Source organism: Streptopelia decaocto (genome assembly GCF_964273445.1).
Source record: "Streptopelia decaocto genome assembly, chromosome: 16".
Classification (NCBI taxonomy): domain Eukaryota; kingdom Metazoa; phylum Chordata; class Aves; order Columbiformes; family Columbidae; genus Streptopelia; species Streptopelia decaocto.
The window spans coordinates 3,329,562-3,352,796 of NC_138671.1; the positions used below are offsets into that span (position 1 = coordinate 3,329,562).

At 41.1% G+C, this 23,235-nt stretch overlaps 1 protein-coding gene across 14 annotated transcripts in view; it reads left to right on the plus strand.

The window, feature by feature from the left end:
- BPTF (bromodomain PHD finger transcription factor) overlaps positions 1 to 23,199 on the plus strand; it is a 47,593-nt gene extending 24,394 nt beyond the window's left edge. For 5 of the 14 annotated variants that reach the window (XM_082066907.1, XM_082066906.1, XM_082066913.1 and 2 more), the window contains 23 exons: positions 77 to 206; positions 592 to 727; positions 834 to 1,055; positions 1,285 to 3,589; positions 3,800 to 3,924; positions 4,162 to 4,290; positions 4,585 to 4,735; positions 5,237 to 5,360; positions 6,742 to 6,994; positions 7,425 to 7,586; positions 8,548 to 8,696; positions 9,050 to 9,173; positions 9,658 to 9,881; positions 10,848 to 11,070; positions 11,304 to 12,163; positions 12,914 to 12,996; positions 13,871 to 14,096; positions 14,497 to 14,846; positions 18,022 to 18,195; positions 19,023 to 19,215; positions 20,186 to 20,270; positions 20,586 to 20,772; positions 22,290 to 23,199. In XM_082066907.1, the coding sequence (XP_081923033.1) occupies positions 77 to 206; positions 592 to 727; positions 834 to 1,055; positions 1,285 to 3,589; positions 3,800 to 3,924; positions 4,162 to 4,290; positions 4,585 to 4,735; positions 5,237 to 5,360; positions 6,742 to 6,994; positions 7,425 to 7,586; positions 8,548 to 8,696; positions 9,050 to 9,173; positions 9,658 to 9,881; positions 10,848 to 11,070; positions 11,304 to 12,163; positions 12,914 to 12,996; positions 13,871 to 14,096; positions 14,497 to 14,846; positions 18,022 to 18,195; positions 19,023 to 19,215; positions 20,186 to 20,270; positions 20,586 to 20,772; positions 22,290 to 22,326 (6,652 nt within the window). In that variant the 3' untranslated portion in view covers positions 22,327 to 23,199. The other 9 variants (XM_082066915.1, XM_082066916.1, XM_082066908.1 and 6 more) reach the window with 7 other exon arrangements.
- Positions 23,200 to 23,235: the final 36 nt, after the last annotated feature.

Sequence of the window (23,235 nt, forward strand, 5' to 3'; positions counted from 1 at the left end):
GATATGCTGTTGATTGATTTCTGACATTTGCCGGTAGGATCCTGTACTTAAATGTACTGAAATGTATATGTATTAGGTTACGCAGAATGACAGCATTAGAAAGAGAAGAAAAGGAGAAAGTGAAAAAAAAAGAGAGAAAACAAGAAGAAGAAGAAACAATGCAGCAAGCTACATGGGTGAAATATACATTTCCTGTCAAACATCAGGTAAGGTTTTCTTTTGTGTTTCTTTTTTGGTTTTCATTTTAACCATAAAATTTCATTGCGTTACTCCCTGCCATTGGAATAGGAACCGTGCCCACCTGTTCAAGAACATGGGTAATCTTTCAGCTTTTAGGTAAATAGGTTCTAAAAGCCATTTTAATTTAATGTAGTAGTGAGATGTTACTATGATAGAATCAATTCAATTATCAGCAGATGTATCTTTGATGTTAGAGAGTACATTATTTTAGCAATGTCCTTCAACTTGCTTGAAAAAGTCTGTAAGTGAAGTTTTTGCTTTTTAAAAGAAAAACATCTTATGTTTTTAAATGAAAGTATAAATAGTGCAGCAAAGCACCACTAAAACTACTGGTTTAAAAATATTCAACAGGTTTGGAAGCAAAAAGGAGAGGAATATAGAGTAACGGGATATGGCGGCTGGAGCTGGATTAGTAAAACACACGTGCACAGGTTTATTCCCAAACTGCCTGGCAATACTAATGCGAATTACAGAAAGTTGCTACCAAGTAAGTGTCTGCATTGCTTATATTTTTAAATTACTGACGTATGACTAACATACATTAAAATGTAGCAGAGTGTATAATTGAAACCATTTCATTTATTTGTTAATAGCAAAGAGTGAAGATGAAAAATGCAACTTGGATAAACGAAAAGGTCCAATTAAGGTAAAAGCGGAGAAAGATAGAACAAAGGAGTCTCTTGATCTGCAAGCAAAAGACAAAGATGACGTTTCAGAAACCTTGGGGAAAGTACAAGTGAAAGAAGAAAAGTCACGTGAAGAAAAAGTAGAAGTTGATACCATTTCCAAAAACGTAGATCGTGCAAAAGACAAAGGTGGGATGCTTAAGTTATTGTAAAACTAGCTATTTCTTACAACCTTGCATGGGTAAAAGCACAGGAGCTCAGAAATAACTTGAAAAACTGTGTAGCAGGTTTTGTCAAGACATTTGTATCTATTAATATGTTAAAAGGTCCTCTGCTTTCTTAGTACTTAATGTAAAAATACTGTCTGGTATTCATTGTTAGGAGAGCTTATTGATTCAGAGTTATTTCTTCTTCACAGTGGAAAAAGAAATCGATGGTGAAAATGATAAAGTCATCAAGGAAGAGCCGATGGATGTAGATGATGTGAAAATTGAATCCCCTGTAAAAGATGAAGATAGTGATTGTAAACTGGATATAATCAATGTCAGCGAGGGATTTCATTTACGGACTTGCTACAAAAGGAAAGTAAAATCATCCAAATTAGATGGACTACTTGAGAGGCGAATAAAACAGTTTACACTAGAAGAAAAACAACGTTTAGAAAGGATGAAACTGGAGGCCAGTGCTAAAATGGCGGGCGTTCAATCTGTAAGCGCCCAGAAAAACATAGATGAGTTGCAAATGAGGAAAGTACAAGAAGGAAGCCAGTTTGACTTGTCTTCCCAAGACCAAACCTATATCTCAGATAAAACTCAAAGCGAAGATGCGGAACAGGACTGCTTGCCCATCAGCGGCATCTCTTGTACCAAAAGCGGTGAGCTGGAACCCTCTTCGCCTTTGACAAACAGGCTGCCGAAAAGAGAAGGCCGGCTACGGGGTGAAGACTCCCCCCGGTCCTCTGAAGGTGAAAACTCCATTCAGAACGATGGTAAAGAAAACAACTCTCAGTCTCTGAATGCTGAGAAGTGTCAAGATGCTCTTGGAGAGTCTGAGAGTTCCTTTGTGGATGGCTTGAAAGAAACAAATGCAGAAGGTAGAAGGAAATGGGATGTTTCGGAAACAAGCGGAAAACCTTTGAAACAAAAACTACCTGTTACCAGAGTGTCTCAGTGTGAACATGAGAACTTAGAGCCAGCGGCAACTGAAAGCACCTGTAGGAAGGATGCTTGGGCCACTCTTGGAAAAACAGATTCAGCAGAGAATTCTGAACAACAGAGCAAAGATTCGGAAAACAATTGTATGATAAAAAGCCATGCTGAACCGACATCCTCTCAAGAAAGTGAAATGGAGGAAGAAATTGCTCCAGGAAAGACTGAAAGTAAATCCGAACCCAAGATTGCATTTCACCAAAAATCAGGTAGTAAAGGTCTGGAACACGCTGATGAGGATTTACTGAGCTCTAAACTAACTGAGGCAAACGGTCAAAAGCAAGGCCAGGAACTGAAAGTGGAGACAAGCACCATCAAGAAATATCTTGATCAGACAAATCTAAATAGCGTTACTGACAAAAAGAATAACAAAGATGAAGAAACCAAGAGAGACTTAGAAAAAGGAAAATCGGCGGTTCAAATGAATGGAAAAGACAACGACATTAAAGTATTATCAAACGATGGCTGCTTAGCTAAAGACACCTGCGAAACTAAGGCAGGAGGTGATATTGAGCCGAAAGTTAATAATATTAATAGATCCATTCCAGAACATGAAAGAAAACCATTGACTTATAAGGAATCTTCAGTAAAACCATTCATGAATGGTGACATCATGACGGAGGACACAAAGGACAAAAATAAGTCACGTCCGCAGAGTTCACCTGAGTTTGAATCTGGAGAGAGTCTTCAGTCACCAGGAGAAAAACAGCTTTCTCCTGAGAGATGTGCCTTTGGCGCAGCTTCCACGCCAGCGCACGCTGACTGTAAAGAAAATAACCTGAACAGCGAGACGGAATCTATGGAAACTGAAGTAATTGAGGATAAGAAAGTTGCTCCATCACCTGTAACCTCATGTGAGGAATCGAGCTTGAGTAGTGACTTTGCTGATCAGAACGGCGTACAGACCTATAAAACAGAGAATGTGAATGGAGAAAGTAAAATAAAAACCGTCATTACTGAAGTGACTACCACAACATCAACTGTGTCTACGGAATCCAAAACTGTGTTTAAAGTTGCAGAGACTGTAGCTTCTAATGATGAGAAAACAACAGTGGTATCCTCAACGGAAAACTGTGCCATATCCACCGTAACCACCACCACCACCGTCACCAAGCTCACCGCTCCGGCCGCGGACAGTAACGTCGACATCATTTCTGTGCAAGAACACAGTAAAACGGTGGTTACGACAACGGTGACGGATTCGCTGACCACCCCAGAAGGAACGCTGGTGACTTCCATGACTGTCAGCAAAGAATATTCTACTAAAGACAAAGTGAAGTTAATGAAATTTGCAAAACCCAAAAAAACTCGTTCTGGAACGGCGTTACCGTCTTATAGAAAATTTGTTACCAAAAGCAGTAAAAAAAGCATATTTGTTTTGCCCAATGATGACTTAAAAAAGCTGGCCAGAAAAGGAGGGATCCGAGAAGTTCCCTATTTCAATTACAATGCAAAGCCTGCCTTGGATATCTGGCCATATCCATCCCCAAGGCCAACTTTTGGGATCACTTGGAGGTACATACTTTACATTTTTAGGATGTGAAGAAATTAATTGAATTTTAAAATACAAAGGCTATACTTGCTTGTGCCCAAACATGCAAATTTTGCTATTATTCAATAATTTTCTACATCATTCAGTAAAGGTAGAATGGAAACCCTTGTCCTGTTGGTTGGTTAGGTATTTTAAATACATTTTGATTTTTGTAATTAATACTCTCTTGTTAGGTACCGACTCCAAACAGTAAAATCACTGGCTGGAGTGAGCCTCATGTTGCGGTTACTGTGGGCATGTCTCAAATGGGATGATATGGCAGCAAAAGCTCCACCGGGGGGAGGAACTACACGTACAGGTATTATTTCTTTAAATCACTGCCCTTCTTAATTCAAAAGCTCTTGCTGTTATTTTGAGTATTACACTCATTCCAAGCATTGCTGTAAAGGCTTGACGTTAAGCTACGACATTTGAATTTTTTTAATCAGCAGTTTGTACTAGTTGCTGCTTCTTTAAGTTGAATATATTGCGTTGATTGGAGATTTAGTGTTTGTTTGTTGTCTGTTATTAATGTATTGGGACTAATTTGTTGTAGAAACAACTGAAACTGAAATTACAACAACAGAAATAATCAAGCGAAGAGATGTTGGTCCATACGGAATCCGGTCAGAGTACTGTATAAGAAAAATTATATGTCCCATTGGTGTACCAGAGGCTCCAAAAGGTATGTATGGTGGTTTGGGTTTTTTCTCCTCTTCCCGTAAGCTCCTACAGCAATTAAGGTAACTGGATCTTTATGTTAATTCACACCATCAAGGGAGCAAATACAGCTTGACATGAACTATTCATTCACCCATTGGAAACAAATGACACATTTAACAAACTGACGTGATTTATCTGAAGCTGAAAGGCCTTCCTGTTTATAAAATGAGACTGAAAGACACACTAAATCTTGGTTTATGCTTTAATTTTGTGTAATGATTGAGCTTAATGTGTATGTTTTGACTGTTCTCTAAAGAAACTCCAACGCCCCAGAGGAAGGGACTGCGGTCAAGTGCACTAAGGCCAAAAAGGCCAGAAACACCCAAGCAAACAGGCCCTGTTGTAATTGAGAGCTGGGTAGCAGAGGAGGAGTTGGAGCTGTGGGAGATCAGGGCCTTTGCTGAAAGGTAAACAAATTGAAACAAGCTTTTAAAGAAAGCAGTTGGAATTTGCGTGTGTCTGTTAAATAAAATCTATAATACAAAGAAAACTAGTGTGTGCAAGTAAAGGTAAAATCAGACTGAGAATATATGTCATAAAACGAATATTTTCAATATTACATGCTTAGAGTTGAAATGATGTTTTTGAATCTCTTGGAAAGAATTGTTTTCAATTAACAGTATTTACATAGATTGTTTGCAGTCTCAGGTGTAATTATAAATTCCAGTTTTGATTAATAGTCTCCTGTAAGGTGTTGCAGTAGTTTAACATCGGAATATTTCAGGGTTGTTGCATGCAACTTCAGTAATTTAATTCAAAATGCTTGTAAAGCCACGACCAGTTTTTCTGTGCTCTTCAGTCTTAAGATTTGTTCTTACAAGAGCGATTAAACCGGATAAAATGAAATGCAGTTGGATGGTTGGACTTTGTGCGGTGGTGTAACCCCCTTTTGGTTGTGTCTTCGGCAGGGTGGAGAAGGAAAAGGCCCAGGCAGTTGAACAACAGGCTAAGGTTAGTGAACAGAAGAAGGCAGAGGAATTCAAGGCCCAATTGGAGGCTCAACTAAAACACCAACGATTGGCTGCCCAGCAGGTGGGGGAGCTACTGGTGGGCCCACCTGTCAGCAACATGACTAAAATGTGGGAAACAAAGTTTACCCCTATTTTACACCATTTTTCAAACAGTTCGCACTCCCTGTGCAGACTAAGCCATTAAACCACACTGCTGCTTCTGTGTACATTTGTTACTTTGAAATGGGGTTGAAGCAAAGATTTGGGTTGGATTCCTTTTTTTGTTTTTCTAATTTATAACATCTTAAGAAGGTTTTGTTTGTTGTGTTTTAAAAGGAGGCTGAGAAGCACCGATCTGCAGGTAAAGTCACCGGTGTTCTGTGGGGTAACGGGGCGGACTCGAGAATCCAACTGTGTGTGTTCTTCATGCTTTGATCAGATTGAATCTTTTGATTCTTATCCTGAAGTTATCTGAAGTTGGCTGAATGAGGCCCATTGATAATTTTTTAATATACATATGTATAGATGTAAGTCAGCATATATATAAATGTAGGTAATTACAATTAGGAAACCAAATGCCATGTTGGTATTTCACATGCATTATTAAGAATTGTGCTTTTTTCCCAACTTACTCTTTTTCTTTTCATCTCCTCTGACCACAATACATTAGCAGTGAATGAGTATTTCTGATTCATAGGCATTACCTCAGTATGCTAACCAGTCACTGAAATTTATACTCATGAATAAAGAGATCATTCCAGTAACACAAGGAAGAATGTTAAGATTAGCTGGAATTGTACAAGAGCTTACTGATACTATCCCTTCACAAAGTGGCTCTCTAGGTTAAATGTACCTTCTTGACACTTAAAGCACAGAAGGTTGCTGGGTAAGGGATTTTGATCCGGATTTTTTGAAGCGGGCTGCAAACCGGATTTACAGTTAAAAGAATAATTTTAAAAATTGTGTTCTTAATGGTGAAGTAGAATGATACAGTCTCATTTATTTTCCTGGAGCTGGCAGGATCTCTGTGCATACAGCTCTAAACTTGGGAACGCTGGTAACGAACTCTGCGTTAATGATGGTGTATCGCTTACTGAAGTGGCTGCAGGCTGTGTGCACGTGGGCAAAGCAAATACGGATTGATATTTTCCAAAGGTTTTTTTAACCTTTCAGATTAATCTGAGCTTAGTAGCTTTTCTTTAAAATAAAATGTGTGGTGAAGTCAATGTGAGCTGAGGTTTTTAAAGATGCTGTAAAGAAAAATTTCTGCTTGTGCACTGCCAGCAGAGTTGTGTTTCTGCAGCTCGAGGAGTCTTTGCTATAGGGTGTGTCTTCAGTCCTTTACAACTTGAACTAAAATCCTACCAGAGTCTGTTATTTTTCAATACCGAGACAGCATTTATTTTACAAAATCTGAAAACGCTAATGATGGCTGTGTTTATTTTGTGTTTCTGCGTTCGCAGAAGCGGCTGGAGCAGCAGAAGCAGATCCCCGCGGCCGGCGTGGCCCCGGCGGTCACCACGGCCAGCAGCACGGCCACCACCGGCTCCACCCCGCAGAAGGTGGTGGTGGGTCCCTTGGCGGGCCCGGTGCCCACGGGAACCAAAGTAGTGCTGGCTACGAAAGTGGGTTCTCCAGCTACAGTAACATTCCAGCAGAACAAGAATTTCCATCAGACTTTTGCTACTTGGGTTAAACAAGGCCAATCTTCAACGGGTAAGTAGCCGTTTGTTGCGGAAATAACATATAAATAGGGTGAACTCCGGCACAGCACCTACGTCTTCTCCGGAATATATAGCGTTATTACCCTGATTGTTATCTTTGCTCTTAACTCTCTTGCTAAGTCAGCAAGACACTTCTGAGACAATACCTGTCTGCTTTTCCTTTGTTCAGACTTGCTAGGTACAATTATTTCTGACCTGTCTCATTTATTACTGCCAGTTGTTGTAGTAGTAATCATTGCTAACGAAAGCGTTCTGTGCCGTAACGTACTGTTTCCAAAAGAGAATCTTTACCAAAGAAAGCATGACACCTTCAAAAATGATTGTAAGAGTAATCCTGTGGTTTGTTGTTTCGTGCTTGAAAGTAGTCATTTCGTGGACTAATGATTCTGCTCTAAACCTGCCTGTTCTGTGTGCCTCACTAGCCACTAGCACAGCTGCCAGCTCAGCCACAACCATTGCCAGCACAGGGCAGACCTTCCAGATCTCAGGCAGCCCAGTTACGATGGCAGGGAAAGTGATAACTAAGCTGCCACTCCCTGCAAACAGCAAGATTGTTGCCGTCAATGTGCCATCAACTCAAGGAGGTAGGGGAAAGGGAACTGAATTAAAAATGTATTCCAGCTTGCTGATTCATTCTCCATTGACACTATTTTCCCATTGAAGTAAAACAGTGACTCGAAAGGGGAAAACATATTCATATATATACAAGTGTCTAGTGCTTGTTTCCCCTGTGTTGCATATTTGTGTCTGTAAGGGGAAAATGCAAGTTTTTTGCCTATAAATTATTCTACATTTTGTAATGCAAAATTAGAAGCTTTATTTTTAACAGTGTGGAATGAAGCATGCTTTTTTTTCATCATCTACATTATGCATCAACAAAACTAGTTTCTTGACCAAAAAAAAAGCTGCTGTTCTTAGTTATTAATGCCTGCATCTGCTTTTCACTGACGAGCAAGAGTTTGGCTCCAGACTAAGACTAGCATTTCTTCTTCTTGCCTCGAGAAAGGACTTAATACGTTAAGATTTGTGAATGTATATTGGACAGAAAAGTCTCAATTCTCTGTCTCCATTATACTTAGCATCTGAGGAAGTCGAGAGGGCTACTAGTTTTGTATTGGAATTTCTTAGGTAACACGAAAAGCATTACCCGTTTTCTTCAGCTCCACAAGCTTGTAGATTAAAGGTGTTTAAACTGGTCTCCTACATTTTAAATTAATCAGATTATAGCTTTTACTGGTTGTATAACACTAATTTGTGGCACCGCATCATTTGCAGTTATCGTCAAACTGATCTTTGTGAAGATTCACTCTTTCCTTAATCTCTTCTAAAATACCTATTTCTTAACTTAAAATGTAGGTGGACTATCGACAAAGTGTAATGCTGCTGCTTTTTACAATATGACAAAGGTTCTCCCAAGAAATGCTGAAAGACTCAAAGGTGTTCTAGAAACCTGGAGACTGTTTTCTAAATGCCACCCTGGAGTTGCTTTTACTTCTTTTGCTAGCAATGGCATCACTAATGAATTCTCATTTTTTCTTTAATTAGGTGTTGTTCAGGTTCAGCAAAAGGTATTGGGTATCATTCCATCGACCACAGGTGCAAGTCAAACGTTTACTTCATTCCAGCCGAGGACAGCAACCGTCACCATTAGGCCAAATACCACAGGGACATTAGGAACCACAAGCACTTCACAGGTAAGATGTTGTTTTGATTATTTAATGCAAAAAAATGTGGGTGCAAATATTTTAAGTTATTGGCGGATATTAAAAGTTCTGCCTACTCACTTTTCAATGTTTTTGGTTCATCTTGGCAATGGTGGTTATGGATCCTTTATTCCAAGGAGGTACAACAACTGTCTCCAATTGAAACAATGAATAGTTTAGAGCTTTGTAAGCTTTAGTGGTGTGGGCACAGATGAAAAAATACAGAATCTACTTCCTCTTGTAATTTCTTACTAGATTAAAAAAAATATATAGTAATACTTGAGGGCACATCCCAACGGCTGTTTTCACAAGTTTAAGTGCGCTGCGTGTTGCGGTGTGTGCAGGTGGTGCAGGGGACACCGCTCCGCCCTGGGATGACAGTAATCCGGACACCACTGCAGCAGTCCACGCTTGGCAAGACCATCATCCGAACACCTCTGGTGGTGCAACAAGGTATTCTTCCAGCCAGTAGGTTCATTTTAATATTTAAATTCCCAGTGTGAAATCTGTGGTTTGTTTCTCCATAAATACTTCCTGTATTGTATGTCCCAATGCAAAAATACCCCATTTTGATGCTTGACTTCTAACAGGTGCCTTTTCTGCCTTTTGAATGTGTTGGGTACAGCTTTGTTGGTGTTGTTCATCACTGACTGGGAAATCTAGTACTTATTTTTAACTCCATTCATTTGAACAGAAAAACATTTAGAATAATTGTGCATTGAGAACTTGTTTTTTAAAGGCAAGCTAAGTGTTTGAAGTACTCTGTAAGTATGTGAATTGAATTAAAATAGAAAAAATTTTGCAGACTCTCTTCAGTCAGCCACACAGACAAATTGTTTGTAAAGAGAATTTCTGTGCAAACCGCGGTGTTTGCTTCACTTGTCTGATGTTACTCTACTGCAAATTGCTGTGCTGATGGTTGTGTTTCTTATCACAAATTATTCTCTTACAGGTCAGACGCAGCAAGTGGTGACTCAAATAATCAGGGGTCAGCCTGTCTCAACAGCAGTTTCTAGTACCAGCACAGCTTCTACCAGTGCTGGACAGAAAACCGTCACGAGTTCTGGGACACCACCCCAGCAAATCCAGCCGCAGCCCGCGCCGCAGCCCCCGCGCCCGCAGCAGGGGCAGGTGAAGCTCACGATGGCCCAACTCACGCAGCTCACGCAAGGACAGGTAAATATTGTACAGCCTCTGGGCGTGGAAATGTGCTCGTACTTAGGAATACATCTTATCAAGCCTTTGGGTTTCAGCAGGGTAGTGTGTCTGCTCATAAACTTGTGTTTCAGCCTTCGTTTAGGATGACCGATAGCATAATTAGAGACTGAAAGAAGCTTAAAGGGTATACGTAAAGTTTTAAATGTAATTAACATCAGGGAAGTTTAACAGTACAGAAAAGAGTCCTTGCATTAATAGCAGTAAAGGACATCATTATTTTGCATGGCCTGTTTTGTAGACCTTCAGCACGTAATGTTCATTCCTTGTCTTCTGATTTTGTGTGAAGATTTAGTTTTAATTCATGTTATCCAGAGTCTCAGAGGAAAAATTACGGTATCTGGAACTGGAGAAGGAGAAAGTTCATAACAGCTTCTGCTCAGATCATGAAGGTCTGTTGGCAAAAAACAGAGTCAAGCATAGGGTAAAAATAGATTTCCGTGAGTTACCACAATACCTATTCTTCAAATTATAAATTACATACATAAATGATTGTAATGTACAGGCTGTTTGTTGCCAGGTAAGATTTTTACATGTGGAATGAGACTCAGACTTCATTTCCACACCAAAAGGATTTTTGTAGGGACCTTATTCTGTTCTATGGGTTTGTAAAATGTGGAGTTCTGCACTTAGGTGTTGGGACAATACCCTTCCTGCCACACCACTGACTGGAGAGGGACGTCAGGAGCTGCCTCAGGCTCACCCTGAGCAACAGGATATGTGTAGCTCCAACCCAGTCATCTGTTGAGGATAGAATTGTTGAAAGAGTATCTTAGTATTTCAAGCTCTCAGGTGCTAGTTTTGGAATATGGTATGTGGTAAAAGTATTGAATTCTGTAATCCAAACCCCTAATTCTTCTGAGTTTCAACAAAGTCTACCTAAGAAATACATCACTAATACATCAATATTGACTTTTTTTTCTTTAGGGTGGCAGTCAAGGATTAACTGTGGTAATTCAGGGACAAGGTCAAACTACTGGTCAATTACAATTAATCCCTCAGGGTGTGACTGTAATACCTGGTCCAGGACAACAGCTTATGCAAGCAGCTATGCCAAATGGTACAATTCAGAGATTTCTTTTCACCCCGCTACCAGCAGCTGCTACTACAGCTAGCACAACTACAACAACAGTTTCCACTTCAACCTCAGGTAAGCATTGTTCTGTTCGGCAGGAAAAAACCTTCCGTTTGGGTTGCATGGGAGTTCTTATGCAGCTGGAGATGGTCTCTTATTACAGTAAATTTGTTGGAGGTGTATTATAAGCTTAGAAATCTCTGTAATTTCTGTATAGAGCTTTATAGCAGTTCTAAAAGGTTCAAACTGGTAGGACTCACAGACACATCATTTGAAATTAACGGAGTGCTTGTTTTTATCGTTGGCAGCGGCAGGGGAGCAGAAGCAAGCTCTACAGGCCCCGTCAGCGCTGCCGCCGGCACAGCCGCAGGCCCAGCAGCCAGCGCAGCCCCCAGCGCAGAGCCAGAGCGCCCAGCCGGTGCCGCCGGCCCAGCCCGCGCTCCAGCCTGAACCTCAGACCCAGCCTGAAGCTCAGACTCCGGCATCTGGTGACTCTCCGGTCACGCCTGAAGCACAATCGTCTAAATCTCCAGTTCAGTCTCCAGCACAGAGCCAGGCTCAAGGGCAATCTCCAGCACAAGTGCCGAGCCAGGCGCAGCCTGCGGTCCCTCCACAAGGCCAGTCCCAAGTCCAGCCTCAGCAACCAGCTCAGGTGCAGACTACAACCCAACAACAGATTCAGATGCAGCCCCCTGCTCCCATACAAATTCAAGCTCAGCTGCAGCAATCACAGCCTCAGGTTCAGACTTCGGTCTCAACCCTTCCAACTACTCAAAGTTTAAATCAGGTTCCTGTGCAATCCCCAACTCGTCCTCAGCTGCAACTTCAGCAGCCTCCAACAAAAGTTATTACAGTGCCTCAGCTTCAGCAACAAGTGCAAGTTCTCTCTCAGCTCCAGCCGCATGTTGTGGCTCAGATACAAGCCCAACAAGGCAGTGTGCCCCAGCAGATCAAGCTTCAGTTACCTATTCACATCCAACAAAGTAGCCCAGTGCAGGCTCACCAGATTCAGAATGTGGTGGCAGTTCAAGCAGCTAGTGTTCAGGAGCAGCTGCAGAGGGTTCAGCAGCTCAGGGAGCAGCAACAGAAGAAAAAGCAGCAACAGATAGAAATTAAACGTGAGCACACCCTTCAGGCTTCTAATCAAAGTGACATTATCCAGAAACAGGTAAAGTTAACAGAAGGAAATGAAAACTTCATTAATGAAACCAATCTCATTTAAAATGCCTGTTCTTGTTAACGCTGTTAATACATTTGATAGGCAGATAATTTGATTCTTTCAAAGTTAGTGCACGATTGCTTTTGGCAATTTAATTAACTATTCTAAGTTAATTCAGCACGTAAGTCCATTGTACCATGTTTGCAGTCTTCTGGCACCTTGAGTCAACTTACCACGAGCTGCTGGGACAATAAGTCGTTACTCTCAGTTCAGGGAGGACAGGTCACAGGTAGGAGAGCTGATGTTCAGAACACCTGTACAGTACTGGCATTGCCTGCTCTAGGAAACTGAGCTTTCAAAGAGGTATCTGAAATGTAATGCTGTTGGATGGCTGCGGGGCTTAAAAAAATACATATATATATCTAATAATAGACTCTTACCATTTTTAAAAAGAATACAACCAGTCATTGAAGGAATACTGTCAATTTACATTTAGTCCCTAGGTTTAAACTCGACATAAGCAAAATATCCTACCCTATGTGGGGCTTGGAGGTGGTATTAATTTTCAATTTCGCTTTCGACTTTCAAATAATTGCTTTAAACAAGCACTGTCCCCCTTATAAATTCAGTTCTATTTGTCACTTACTGAAATAAATAGCGCTAACTTTAACTTAGGAAATGTCCTGGTTCTCCCAGTAATATTATGAAATGCTGGCTGAAGTTTTCATATTTTATTTTGGATTCTGTATCATCCTGCAGGTGGTTATGAAACAGAATGCTGTCATAGAACACTTGAAACAGAAGAAGACGCTGACTCCAGCTGAGAGGGAAGAAAATCAGAGGTGAATGTGCATCATAGTGCATCTTTAGATGTGAAAGATGTGTATCAAATACAGCACGTCTGACCCTAAGAGTACAGAGTCCGCAGCAGCTACTGGTCCGGGCCATTGCTGTTTTGTTGTTTGCTTTCAACTCATATGTTAATTTGAGCTATTTCTCATGGTAACTCTGGCAACAAGGAGCATTTAGTTGTGTAGGGGGGTTGAAATAGAATGGGAAGGGAAAAGTAAATTCACGAGGACGAAAATACATTAATTTTCTAATTGAAACGTAAAATAAATGAAAATTGCAAAACAAGTGAGCGGGAAAAGAGATTTATACTTGAGCGTACAACAAGCAGATGAAAAATTAATCTGGAGTTGTCATTAGTGAGGAAATTTGGAACTGTTTCGTAATGAATTCTATGCAATGAAAAAGATTTGTCAGTCCTTGTGCCGAAACACAAAAACTTGGTAATATTTGGTGGTCACTGGAGGGTGGAAATGGCTTCCAGCTTGCTTTCACCCTCCATCACAATAAACAAAATCCAGCCCTTTGAAACATGTTGGTGGAAACTGAATTGAGTGAAAATGTAAAGCCTGAGTTTGGTGGGAGTTTTCGAGGGGGAGGGGAGGAGCGATTAATACTCAGGTCCGTTAAATTAAATTGGGACTGGCCCTCCTGAGCCTGACTTAGGGCCTTGATCCCAGTGTTGTTCTAGTAAGTACGAGTGGGAGCAATCTGTGTTACTAACCTTACCTTGTGTGTCTTAGGAAATGTAATAATTTAGCTTGCAGTTTGCAGAGACTGGAGGATTAAATGATTCTGCATTCTCAGCTGGGGATAAATAGACAGCTCAGCTCAGCACAATGTTCTTTTTCTTGGTTTCTTCCCCAGAATGATTGTGTGCAACCAAGTGATGAAATATATTCTGGATAAAATAGACAAAGAAGAAAAACAGGCAGCTAAGAAACGGAAGCGAGAGGAGAGTGTAGAACAGAAGCGTAGTAAACAAAATGCTACTAAACTCTCAGCTCTGCTTTTCAAGCATAAGGAACAGCTGAAAGCTGAAATATTGAAAAAAAGAGCACTTCTGGACAAAGATATACAAATTGAAGTGCAGGTAAGGACAGTTATTCTCCAAGTTTTTAAGCTGGGGGGAGCATTTCTGTGTTAATTTTTAGTGTATCTGTTTGCTCAGTGAACTCTTAAAGAAACGTACAGGAAGAAGTTCTGATTGTGGATGCATGGATCTCTGCAAAGCTCATATATGTCCTTTTTCTGCTGCTTGTTTTTCACCTGGACTGAAATTACCTTGTTTCCTGAAACAGTTTCTGATAAATAACAGCCAGTGGGTCATAGTAGGACAAGAGTGTCATCCCTTAACGTTACATGAATTGTAGGTTAGAAAATTGGCACCTTTTCTTCTGGTTAAGCATGGGGGTTTATGTCTAGATTTTAATCCCGTCCTGGAATAATCACATGAAATGCCTCCCTCTATTTATTCATTTAATACACTTCAGGAGGAGCTAAAGAGAGACTTGGCTAAAATTAAGAAAGAAAAAGAAAAAGCCCAGGCAGCTGCCGCTGCGGCCGCCGCTGCTGCAGCCGCCGCTGCGGCCACCGCGCCGCCGCCACCACCGCCACCAGTGCCACCAGTGCCACCGCCGCAGCCCCACGCGGCCAGCATCACCTCCTCCTCCTCCACCACCGTCCCAATGCCCGTGTCCTCCCAGAAGAGAAAGCGAGAGGAGGAGAAGGATGCGGCGGCTTCCAAGTCCAAGAAAAAGAAAATGATTTCTACTACCTCAAAGGAAACCAAGAAGGACACGAAGCTTTACTGCATCTGTAAAACGCCTTATGACGAGTCCAAGTGAGTAGCGGAGGCCAAAGCCTCTTCCTGCACGTTCTTAGCTGTAGGTTTAGAGTTTAGCTGTTAGTGCAAGGTAGCTCTAGATCTGGAGATAGAGTATCGGGTCTTACTGCAGTGATCACTAAGGTATAAAGAATAAAGTCTCTGTTTTCCACTTGCAGTTACAAAACTGTTAACGTTCTTGATTTATACTCATAATGTACTTGATTTATATTTGTACTTGTTTGCATGTTTCCATTGTATGACCTCTCTGTCTCACATGCACATTCTCTTTTTTTCTTTATTTCCCTCCGCTCTGTTATTCTTTCTTTTGCCGTTTTGCCTCTGCCTCGGAAGCAAGTGACAATTTGGTCTGAGCGGTTTCTTGTAAACAAGTAGCTGTGCTCTTTAGAAGTAGCTTTGGTACCGTCTTCCAATAAATGACTTTCTTATTGTAAGTCAGTCGCCAGTAACGGGAGTTCCAAGTTATTGGGCCGCAGTTCACTTTGGACAATGTTTCGGGTAGAAATGGTTTCCGTGTGTTATAATGTACATGCCAGGGTTGATAAAAATGAATACGTAAGCATTTGACAAAGTGAAATCTGCAGTTCTCCGTAGTTTGATTCTGACTGTGAATGAGGAAGAATATTTACACACGTACAAAGCTTGTGAAGGAGTGAAGTAAGCGGTGGAGCGGAGGGCACAGTGGAGCGCAGGGGGACAGCGTGAGGCTGGAAGTGACTGGCATCAGTAGTTAGTGATGGTGGCCGTGTAGAAATGGATGTAAAATAAATTCAACTTCAGATGCGTTCCAAGTGAGTATGTATCTGCTCAACAAGTGACAATACCAAAAAGTATTAATTGGTGCCGTTTGGTGGTGGTTTAAATGCTGAGAACAGGAAGAAACCGTAGCGCTGGAGCAATGCTTTCACGCCAGTCATGGTTCTTCAGGAGGATCTCTTGAGATTCCTTCTAGCCTTTTGTTTTAATATATATATTTTTTTTTAATGAAGTTGAGGTCTTTAGGGTTTTTTCACCTTGATTGTTCAGTAGCTCTGACTATTACACCGATACATCAGTGGGAAATGGGACTGCTCGCTGAGCTGCCATCGCCATAGAAACAACAGACGATGCCCCGGTTGTTAATTCACTGTTACTACTGAGTAATTCCTACTTAAAGAACATTGAGTTGGGCTTTCTGACATCCAGTAAAGTGAGGAGGATACCCTGTTTTGTTGTGAGACCAAACAGAACTGTCACAAAAATGAGATGAACAAATTCCGTGAGCAAAAGGGTTAGTTTGTCAGACTCACTCTCTGCTGACTCGGTGCATTTCAGGAAGCTGATGAAAAATAGGGTCATCGAGTGAATTTTGGTAGCCTGAATAGAGAACTGTACTTAAACGCACTGAATAAAACTTCAAGAAAATGCAATGTTAATAACTTAGTAGCATCCGTAGAATACGATTCAATTCTGCTGCTTTGCTTTTTGTGAATTCTAAATTTTATGTTCTTTCAAGTGGTGACTCTACTGTTGAACTACATTATCTTTCACTATTTGGAAAGGGCTTAGTCAAGTTCTTGAACAGTTCTCTGGTAAACTTTTTTTGCTTTTAATTTTCATAGATACATAAAGGCATCGATACTCCTGGGTGCCGGCGTTTCTTTTCTACTTCAGAAAAGATAGATGTGGGCTTGAAAAGCTAATTTGTGGTATATTATGAATACTCTGTGCATTCTTTTTAGGATGTAGTAAATCCTCGAAAGTCGTTCTGCGTTGTATTTTATTGCAGATCTTGTTGCGTTTAGTTCTCATTTGTGCTATTGCAGGGTTGCAGGGATTCACTCATGTTGTTGTCAAGGATGGTCAGTAAGGGTATCCCTCCAAGATTCCTACTTAGATTGCAAGTGTTTTTTTTTAAAGCAGCATGTGACACCCGTTCCGTATTTGAGTGTGAAGGTTTTTCAGCTACACCCAGACGTAAATGTGCTTCCAGGTCACCGGGAGCGAACAACCCCGTCCCTCTCGGGAAGAGGACACGGGCCGAGCCGTCTGTGGTTGTCAGGAGACCGTGTCCGTTCTTTAGGGAAGGTCGGGTTGTGCGTTGGGTTGGTTTTTTAGGGTTTGACTGAAAACGAAGAGAGAAGGCAGGATCTGGGTATCCGGGCCATACATAGAGGCCTGAGCAGTTGGAGGTGCTGGTTTTGTGGACCGTGTCCGAGCTGCTGTCCCGGTGCTGTGTGTGGTGAGCGGGGACGGTGTTTGCAGAGCGACGCAGGTTCAGTTGTGCTGGTACCCCCCAAAATCTGCCGAGCTGGAGCGGCAGGGTCAGCTTGCTTTTGCTCAGGCAGAGAATGGATGTGTAACTTCGCCCATCTGGTCGATTGTCACTAGTCACAGGTATGTTTTGAGATCTCCATACACAAAATGTCCAGCATCCTTGCATAATATTTTACAGTTTTGTCGCATCATTCTGTGCAAGGTCCCATTCACATGATCCTGTCCCTGGTTCACTTTGTGTCATGCCATACCTGGTTCTGTCACATAGCTTGTGTCTGAGAGTAGACATTATTCTCTGGTCCATGTTCCAATTAGTTGCAATGTTGAGTAGTTTAATATCTGCTCTTCAGGGCTCCCCTCCCACAAAAGAAAAACAAACCACCACGTCCCGCCCCAATTTTCTTTCGTGTCATGTTATACCAACCCGTATTGCGCCCACGGCTGGTATGCATGTCCTCAGTAGTGTACCTGTAACTCCTAGTTGGTGTTTGCGCTTTGCTTTTGTTTTTTTTAAATTAACTGAGACCTACATTTTCAAATCTTAAGGAAATGTCTCAATGGCTTCTGAGCTGCCGTTTTGAAAATGTAAATCTTTTTCTTTGGCCCTGTCTTTTTGTGCCTTTTACAATTTTTCACGCACGCATTGGAGATGTCCATTTTTAGCCCAGTTTTGCCAAAGTCTGGTTACTTATTGATGTGCATCTTAATGAACTGTCGATTGAAAACTGACCCAAGTGACGTTACACCCAGCGTAGCTGCAGCGTGAGGCCTTAGTTGGTCAGGACAGAGCGCCAGGAGCAGGGAAACTGAAAACTGAAGAAAGTAGGTGAAAGCGCAACAGAGAGAAATGCAGGGAAAAGTGCCATGCCATTTGAAATGACAATTACATTGTCATTTTCATTGTGAACACTTTTAGGTTCTATATTGGCTGTGATCTTTGTACTAACTGGTATCATGGAGAATGTGTTGGCATCACAGAAAAGGAGGCTAAGAAAATGGATGTGTACATCTGTAATGATTGTAAACGGGCACAAGAGGGCAGCAGTGAGGAATTGTACTGTATCTGCAGAACACCTTATGATGAGTCACAGTGAGTTCTGATAAGAACCTCTTATTTAATGTCTAGGTAGCAAACTGCTCTGACTGTGGTTACGTGTTCCTTGCAAAGAAAATAAAGTTATTTTGCATATGTTGTATTCATTCATAATACAAATTGCTTTGTTTCTATACAGTAAATGTTTAGGAAAAGCGAAGTTTGCAGGGTGGTCAAAATGTGTTGGGTTTTTTAAAAAAAAGAAAACAGCATGTACTTTAAATTGGGTTTCGTTTTACAGGGGAGAATTAGAAAGACTTAAATATAGTATCTAGTGGATTTATTTTGTGCTTTAGTCTGATGTGGATAGCAAGCATAATTTTAGTATGGGGGTATATGGCTGGTCTCTTTTACTGTAAGGCTTTGTGTCATAGAATCCCCCTCCTGTATCCAACCACAAGACTGAAGCTTCCCTATGAAAAACGTTTGTACAGAGCGAAATGAGCCCCAGCTGTAGGCCAGTTTGCGCAAAATGTATCTTGAATTGCTTTGGAGTATTGGTTGGGTGAGACTTCTGGCATTACGCTGTTCCTTTCAACCCTAAAGCAGAGGAATGATTTTTGAAATCTTGATTGCTTGAAAGTGCCTAGGATAAAAATTAGGAACTAATTTTGACATACGATCTGTAATTTAGCCTGTTTGTAAATACAAAAGCAGTTTGAAAAGCGTAATTAGAATTTGTCAGTCTGAAACATCACGTGTTACGCTGTTGTACTTAATCATGCCAAGTATCCGCTTGTGAGCAGGGGATCGCAAGTTTATGTGTTTAATTGTAACCTTTGAATTAAACAGAGCGAGTCACCAGCGTATTTTGGGTCTTGCAGATTTTACATTGGCTGCGACCGGTGTCAGAACTGGTACCACGGGCGCTGCGTTGGCATTTTGCAAAGCGAGGCCGATCTCATTGACGAGTACGTGTGTCCGCAGTGCCAGTCCACGGAGGACGCCATGACTGTGCTCAGTCCCCTGACCGATAAAGATTATGAAGGTTTAAGACGAGTCCTGCGTTCCTTACAGGTGAGAATGGGGACTGCGGCAGAGCAGGATGCTTTCACTGGGTAGGACACGCCTGGGGAGTCTGGGAGGAGGTTTTGGTTGCTCTTCCAGTTGCTCGAGCCTGTTTTTGTGTGTGTGAGAAATGCCACTTTGTCAGCTACAAACTTGGAGCAATCGTGCTCAGGAATATTTACAATAATGGGGATTTTACAGCTGCTTCTGAGTGAATGAAACTAAACAATCTCTTTGATGGAAGGCGTTTAAAGGAAGCAGGTTTACTTCAAATACCAAAAGACAGAGCGCTAGCTGAACTGCACAGTATGTAGAAGGTGCGACGTTCTGCTCTTGGATTAGTTCTGTATGATTTCTGATCTATACTTGACTCTCAGAGTTACTCATTTCAATACTGCTCTCACAGAAAGTCGTTACCGGCATGTAAATGATGGCGTCCTGATGATAAGAGTTACATCGCAGTCTGTGACAGTACATCTCTGGTTTATCCATCACTCCCAAGTAGAGTTTCTGCTCTAACTGTAAAGAATTTTCAAGAATTTTAGTAATGTAATTGTGTGGTAACAGGAATCCTCAGAGCGATGTTTTGCGTTGTTCTACGTTTTAGACATTTATGAAAACAAGTGAATTTTAGAGTACTTGAAAGGGAGAACAGTGGCCCGTTCCCAGGTGTGAAGCACCAAGCACTCTCAATTGATTCATTGCAAACTTCTCTGTGCAGCCTGTTCAGCACAGAATCTGGTTGTCTCCATGTCACATTCTTTCCCCTTTTGAGGACCAACTACTCGCTCATTGACGTTGAGCTTTAAAACCTCACCCAGCCAGCAGACGGGACCAGTGACCTTTCCTACAGTGCTGCACTTCTTCCCTCAGTTCAGCTCTGCACGCCAACGCGTAAAAATGTAACAAAAATGTTTAGCTACTAAATAGTGCTAATTCAACTTATGTTCTTTTACATTATATCTCGTTTTCCTGCCAGGCTCACAAGATGGCGTGGCCGTTCCTAGAACCAGTAGACCCCAACGACGCACCAGATTATTATGGTGTTATTAAAGAACCAATGGGTAAGTGTTTCTGAGCAGGAGTGGTGGGGATTTGGGGTTTTGAGTATCAAATGAAACACCTGCTGGCCGCTTCCATACAGGGATCTTAACAACATCTCCTCCAGAATACACAGTTTTTGCAGTTGGGCACTTTAATTCAGCCGCACACAACATATTCTTGTGTATAAGTGTTTATTCTGAGGGAAACCTACTGGTGTCACCACCTCCCAACCAGCACTCCTGGAAAAGCAACTCACCCAGATGGGCTTTGTTTCCCATCATCTAACAGTGTGAATTTCAAACGTCTCATTTTCATAATCTTTGCTTTCTTTAAAGACCTTGCCACCATGGAAGAAAGAATACTGAAACGTTACTACAAAAAGGTCACGGAGTTTGTGGCAGATATGACCAAAATTTTTGATAACTGTCGTTACTACAATCCGAGCGACTCCCCTTTTTACCAGTGCGCAGAAGTTCTTGAATCGTTCTTTGTACAGAAACTAAAAGGATTTAAGGCAAGCAGGTAAGCTGGAGTGTTCCTAATTATGTTCTCTTGTCCCCTAAAATCTCCTTACTGCTTTTATAAGCTCACCTTGCGTTCACACAGGGGTTTGCCTCTCCATGCACTTTCCTGGAAAACTGCTTTTCTTTTAAAGGAAAAAATAATGTTCTGTAGTAGCCAGCTGTCATTTCCTGGCCAAATTAAGGCTTAAGTGTGATTTTGTGGAGGTTACTTTGTTATATTTGTTCACACGAGTTGTCAGATGCAAATTTGGGCAGTATCACAAGTGTAGAAAATTTGAGTGTAAGTCATTGATTGCTGCAGGAAGTAATTTCTGATCAGGACAAAAACTGTGTCCTGAGTTCTGGTCACGTTCTACCACGCAGCAAATACTGTTCAGCTGCTAAAAGGAGACAATGCAATGACAGAAATGAACTTGTACACATGTCCTGGTTGACTGTATCTGCCTGGACCAGGCTGCTCCGCGCTGGATTCTGTCCCGTTGTAACTAAACACACAGAAAACTCCGCTTTATAGCGGTTGTTGTGGAAGCTGTTGAATTTTCTATGTGCAACGAGAGTAGGATTGACAAGGGGTGAGATCAAATGAATTAGTCCAGCGTTTTTCTTTCCAGTTTAATAGTATATGAATGATTTTGAGCGGGTAGTTTTCAACTCATGTCCCCATCATCTTGCTCCACCTGGTGACCCAGCACTCACTGATTTCATTGCTGCACCTTATTCGTTATTGTTTTTCATTCATACCATCCGTGTTCTTTCTTTTCTTGCAGATTGTGATATCTTTAGTCTGAACTTTTAAACTGGAATCAGAACTGGATGTTGGGGTCACTTTCTTTTATTGTACAATTCAATGACATTAAACTGCCCTAAAAATCCAGATCACTTGTCTAAAAAGGAAATGTTGGGTTTTTGGTGGGGTTGTTTGTTACCAGCGGTCGTGCTGGTGAACATAACTGTATTACAAACCAACTGTCCCCTTCCTCAAACACTGTATTGAGAAAAATGAACAATTCGTCTTGGAAACCATGTATTTTGTTTTCTTTTTAGTCACTAATAAAACTGTGAATGTCAAAGAGGAGTTTCGCTGAACTCTGATTAGCAGAAATGTGATTTTAACATGCCCGTTCAGGTTTTTCTATTAAGTTAATCCAAAGAATTCTTGGACGAATGCAAGCAAAGTATCCTTTATTATGAATAGTCACACTTAAAATGTCCTTTCGCTTTCCTTTTGGTGGACTGCTGTGATGTAAATATCAGAGTAAAACTGATTTCAGGCATTTTGGAATATTCCAGCGATACGCTGCATTTTACAGATACCAAACTATTTGTGTGCTATAGGAGGAAATGTGCTTAAAATTTAGAGAGAATTCTTTTAGTATTCTTCCAAAGGGGGAAAAACTAAATGGAAGCAACGTAATGGGAATTCCCTGCTAGTGGTTTAGCCTTGGCAACACCTTGCGGTAACTGTGCTTCAGAATGAAGGATGCTTAATTCTTCACTTTCTTCTGCACTCTGCAGGTCCCATAACAACAAACTGCAGTCTACAGCTTCTTAGAGTCCAGCGTGTTAACCTAACGCACGGGCAAGGATCTGGTTGTCTGAACACTTTTAATTAAGAAGCCAGATGTTTTTAGTCGGGTTATCCTGACGAGACTCGATGTAAACTGCGTTTTTATTGGTCACAACAGTCAAATTCTATTCTTGGCTTATTTTGTCCAAAGGACAAAGAAATCCAAATCGGCAGCACCACTTTCTTGTCAAGATCAAATTGTTGTACTCTTGTGGCAGAAGCAGGAAAACTTGGTTTTGTTGGAGGAGAGAGAGAAAGAGAGCAAGACAAAAGATACAGTAAATGGGGTCCCGTTTAACTCCATGGAAATGCCACGTCTGTTCTTCAGTGAAGAAGCTGGTTTAAAGTCCACACAGAAAACTTTGACTGTATTTATTTATTGTTGCAAAAAAGACGCTTTTTTATCGCTGCCCTCATTTGTCAGCTAATTATTTTTTCTTATAAAACCCAGCCCCGGTTCCATGTAATCCATTCTGTATCTTAACATGATTCCTGTAGGTAAAAGTACAAGAAGACCTCTAGATGTCTTTTCTTTCTATGAAAGGAGCTGCTATGTACACATGTGCACACACACAGAACTGGGAATCAACAATGAGTTTATCATTCATGGTAGATAACAACAATTAAGCTTGCGGAAAAGTTGGGCTAAGTGGTCACGGACTACAGACTCTGTTGCCTTGAATATAACATACAATTTGTCATTTACTCTGCACCAGACTGAAATGAGTAAAATCTATTTGAAGGTATCTTGTTTGTAAACATTTGTCAGATTCTAATTTTTTTTTTCTTTTGTATTAAAATTCAAAATATGGATGTATATGAAACGAAATAAATGGAGATCATTGTTCTCCCCACAGACGTAGGTGTCTTTGAGTGTGCGCTAATACGTTTGTA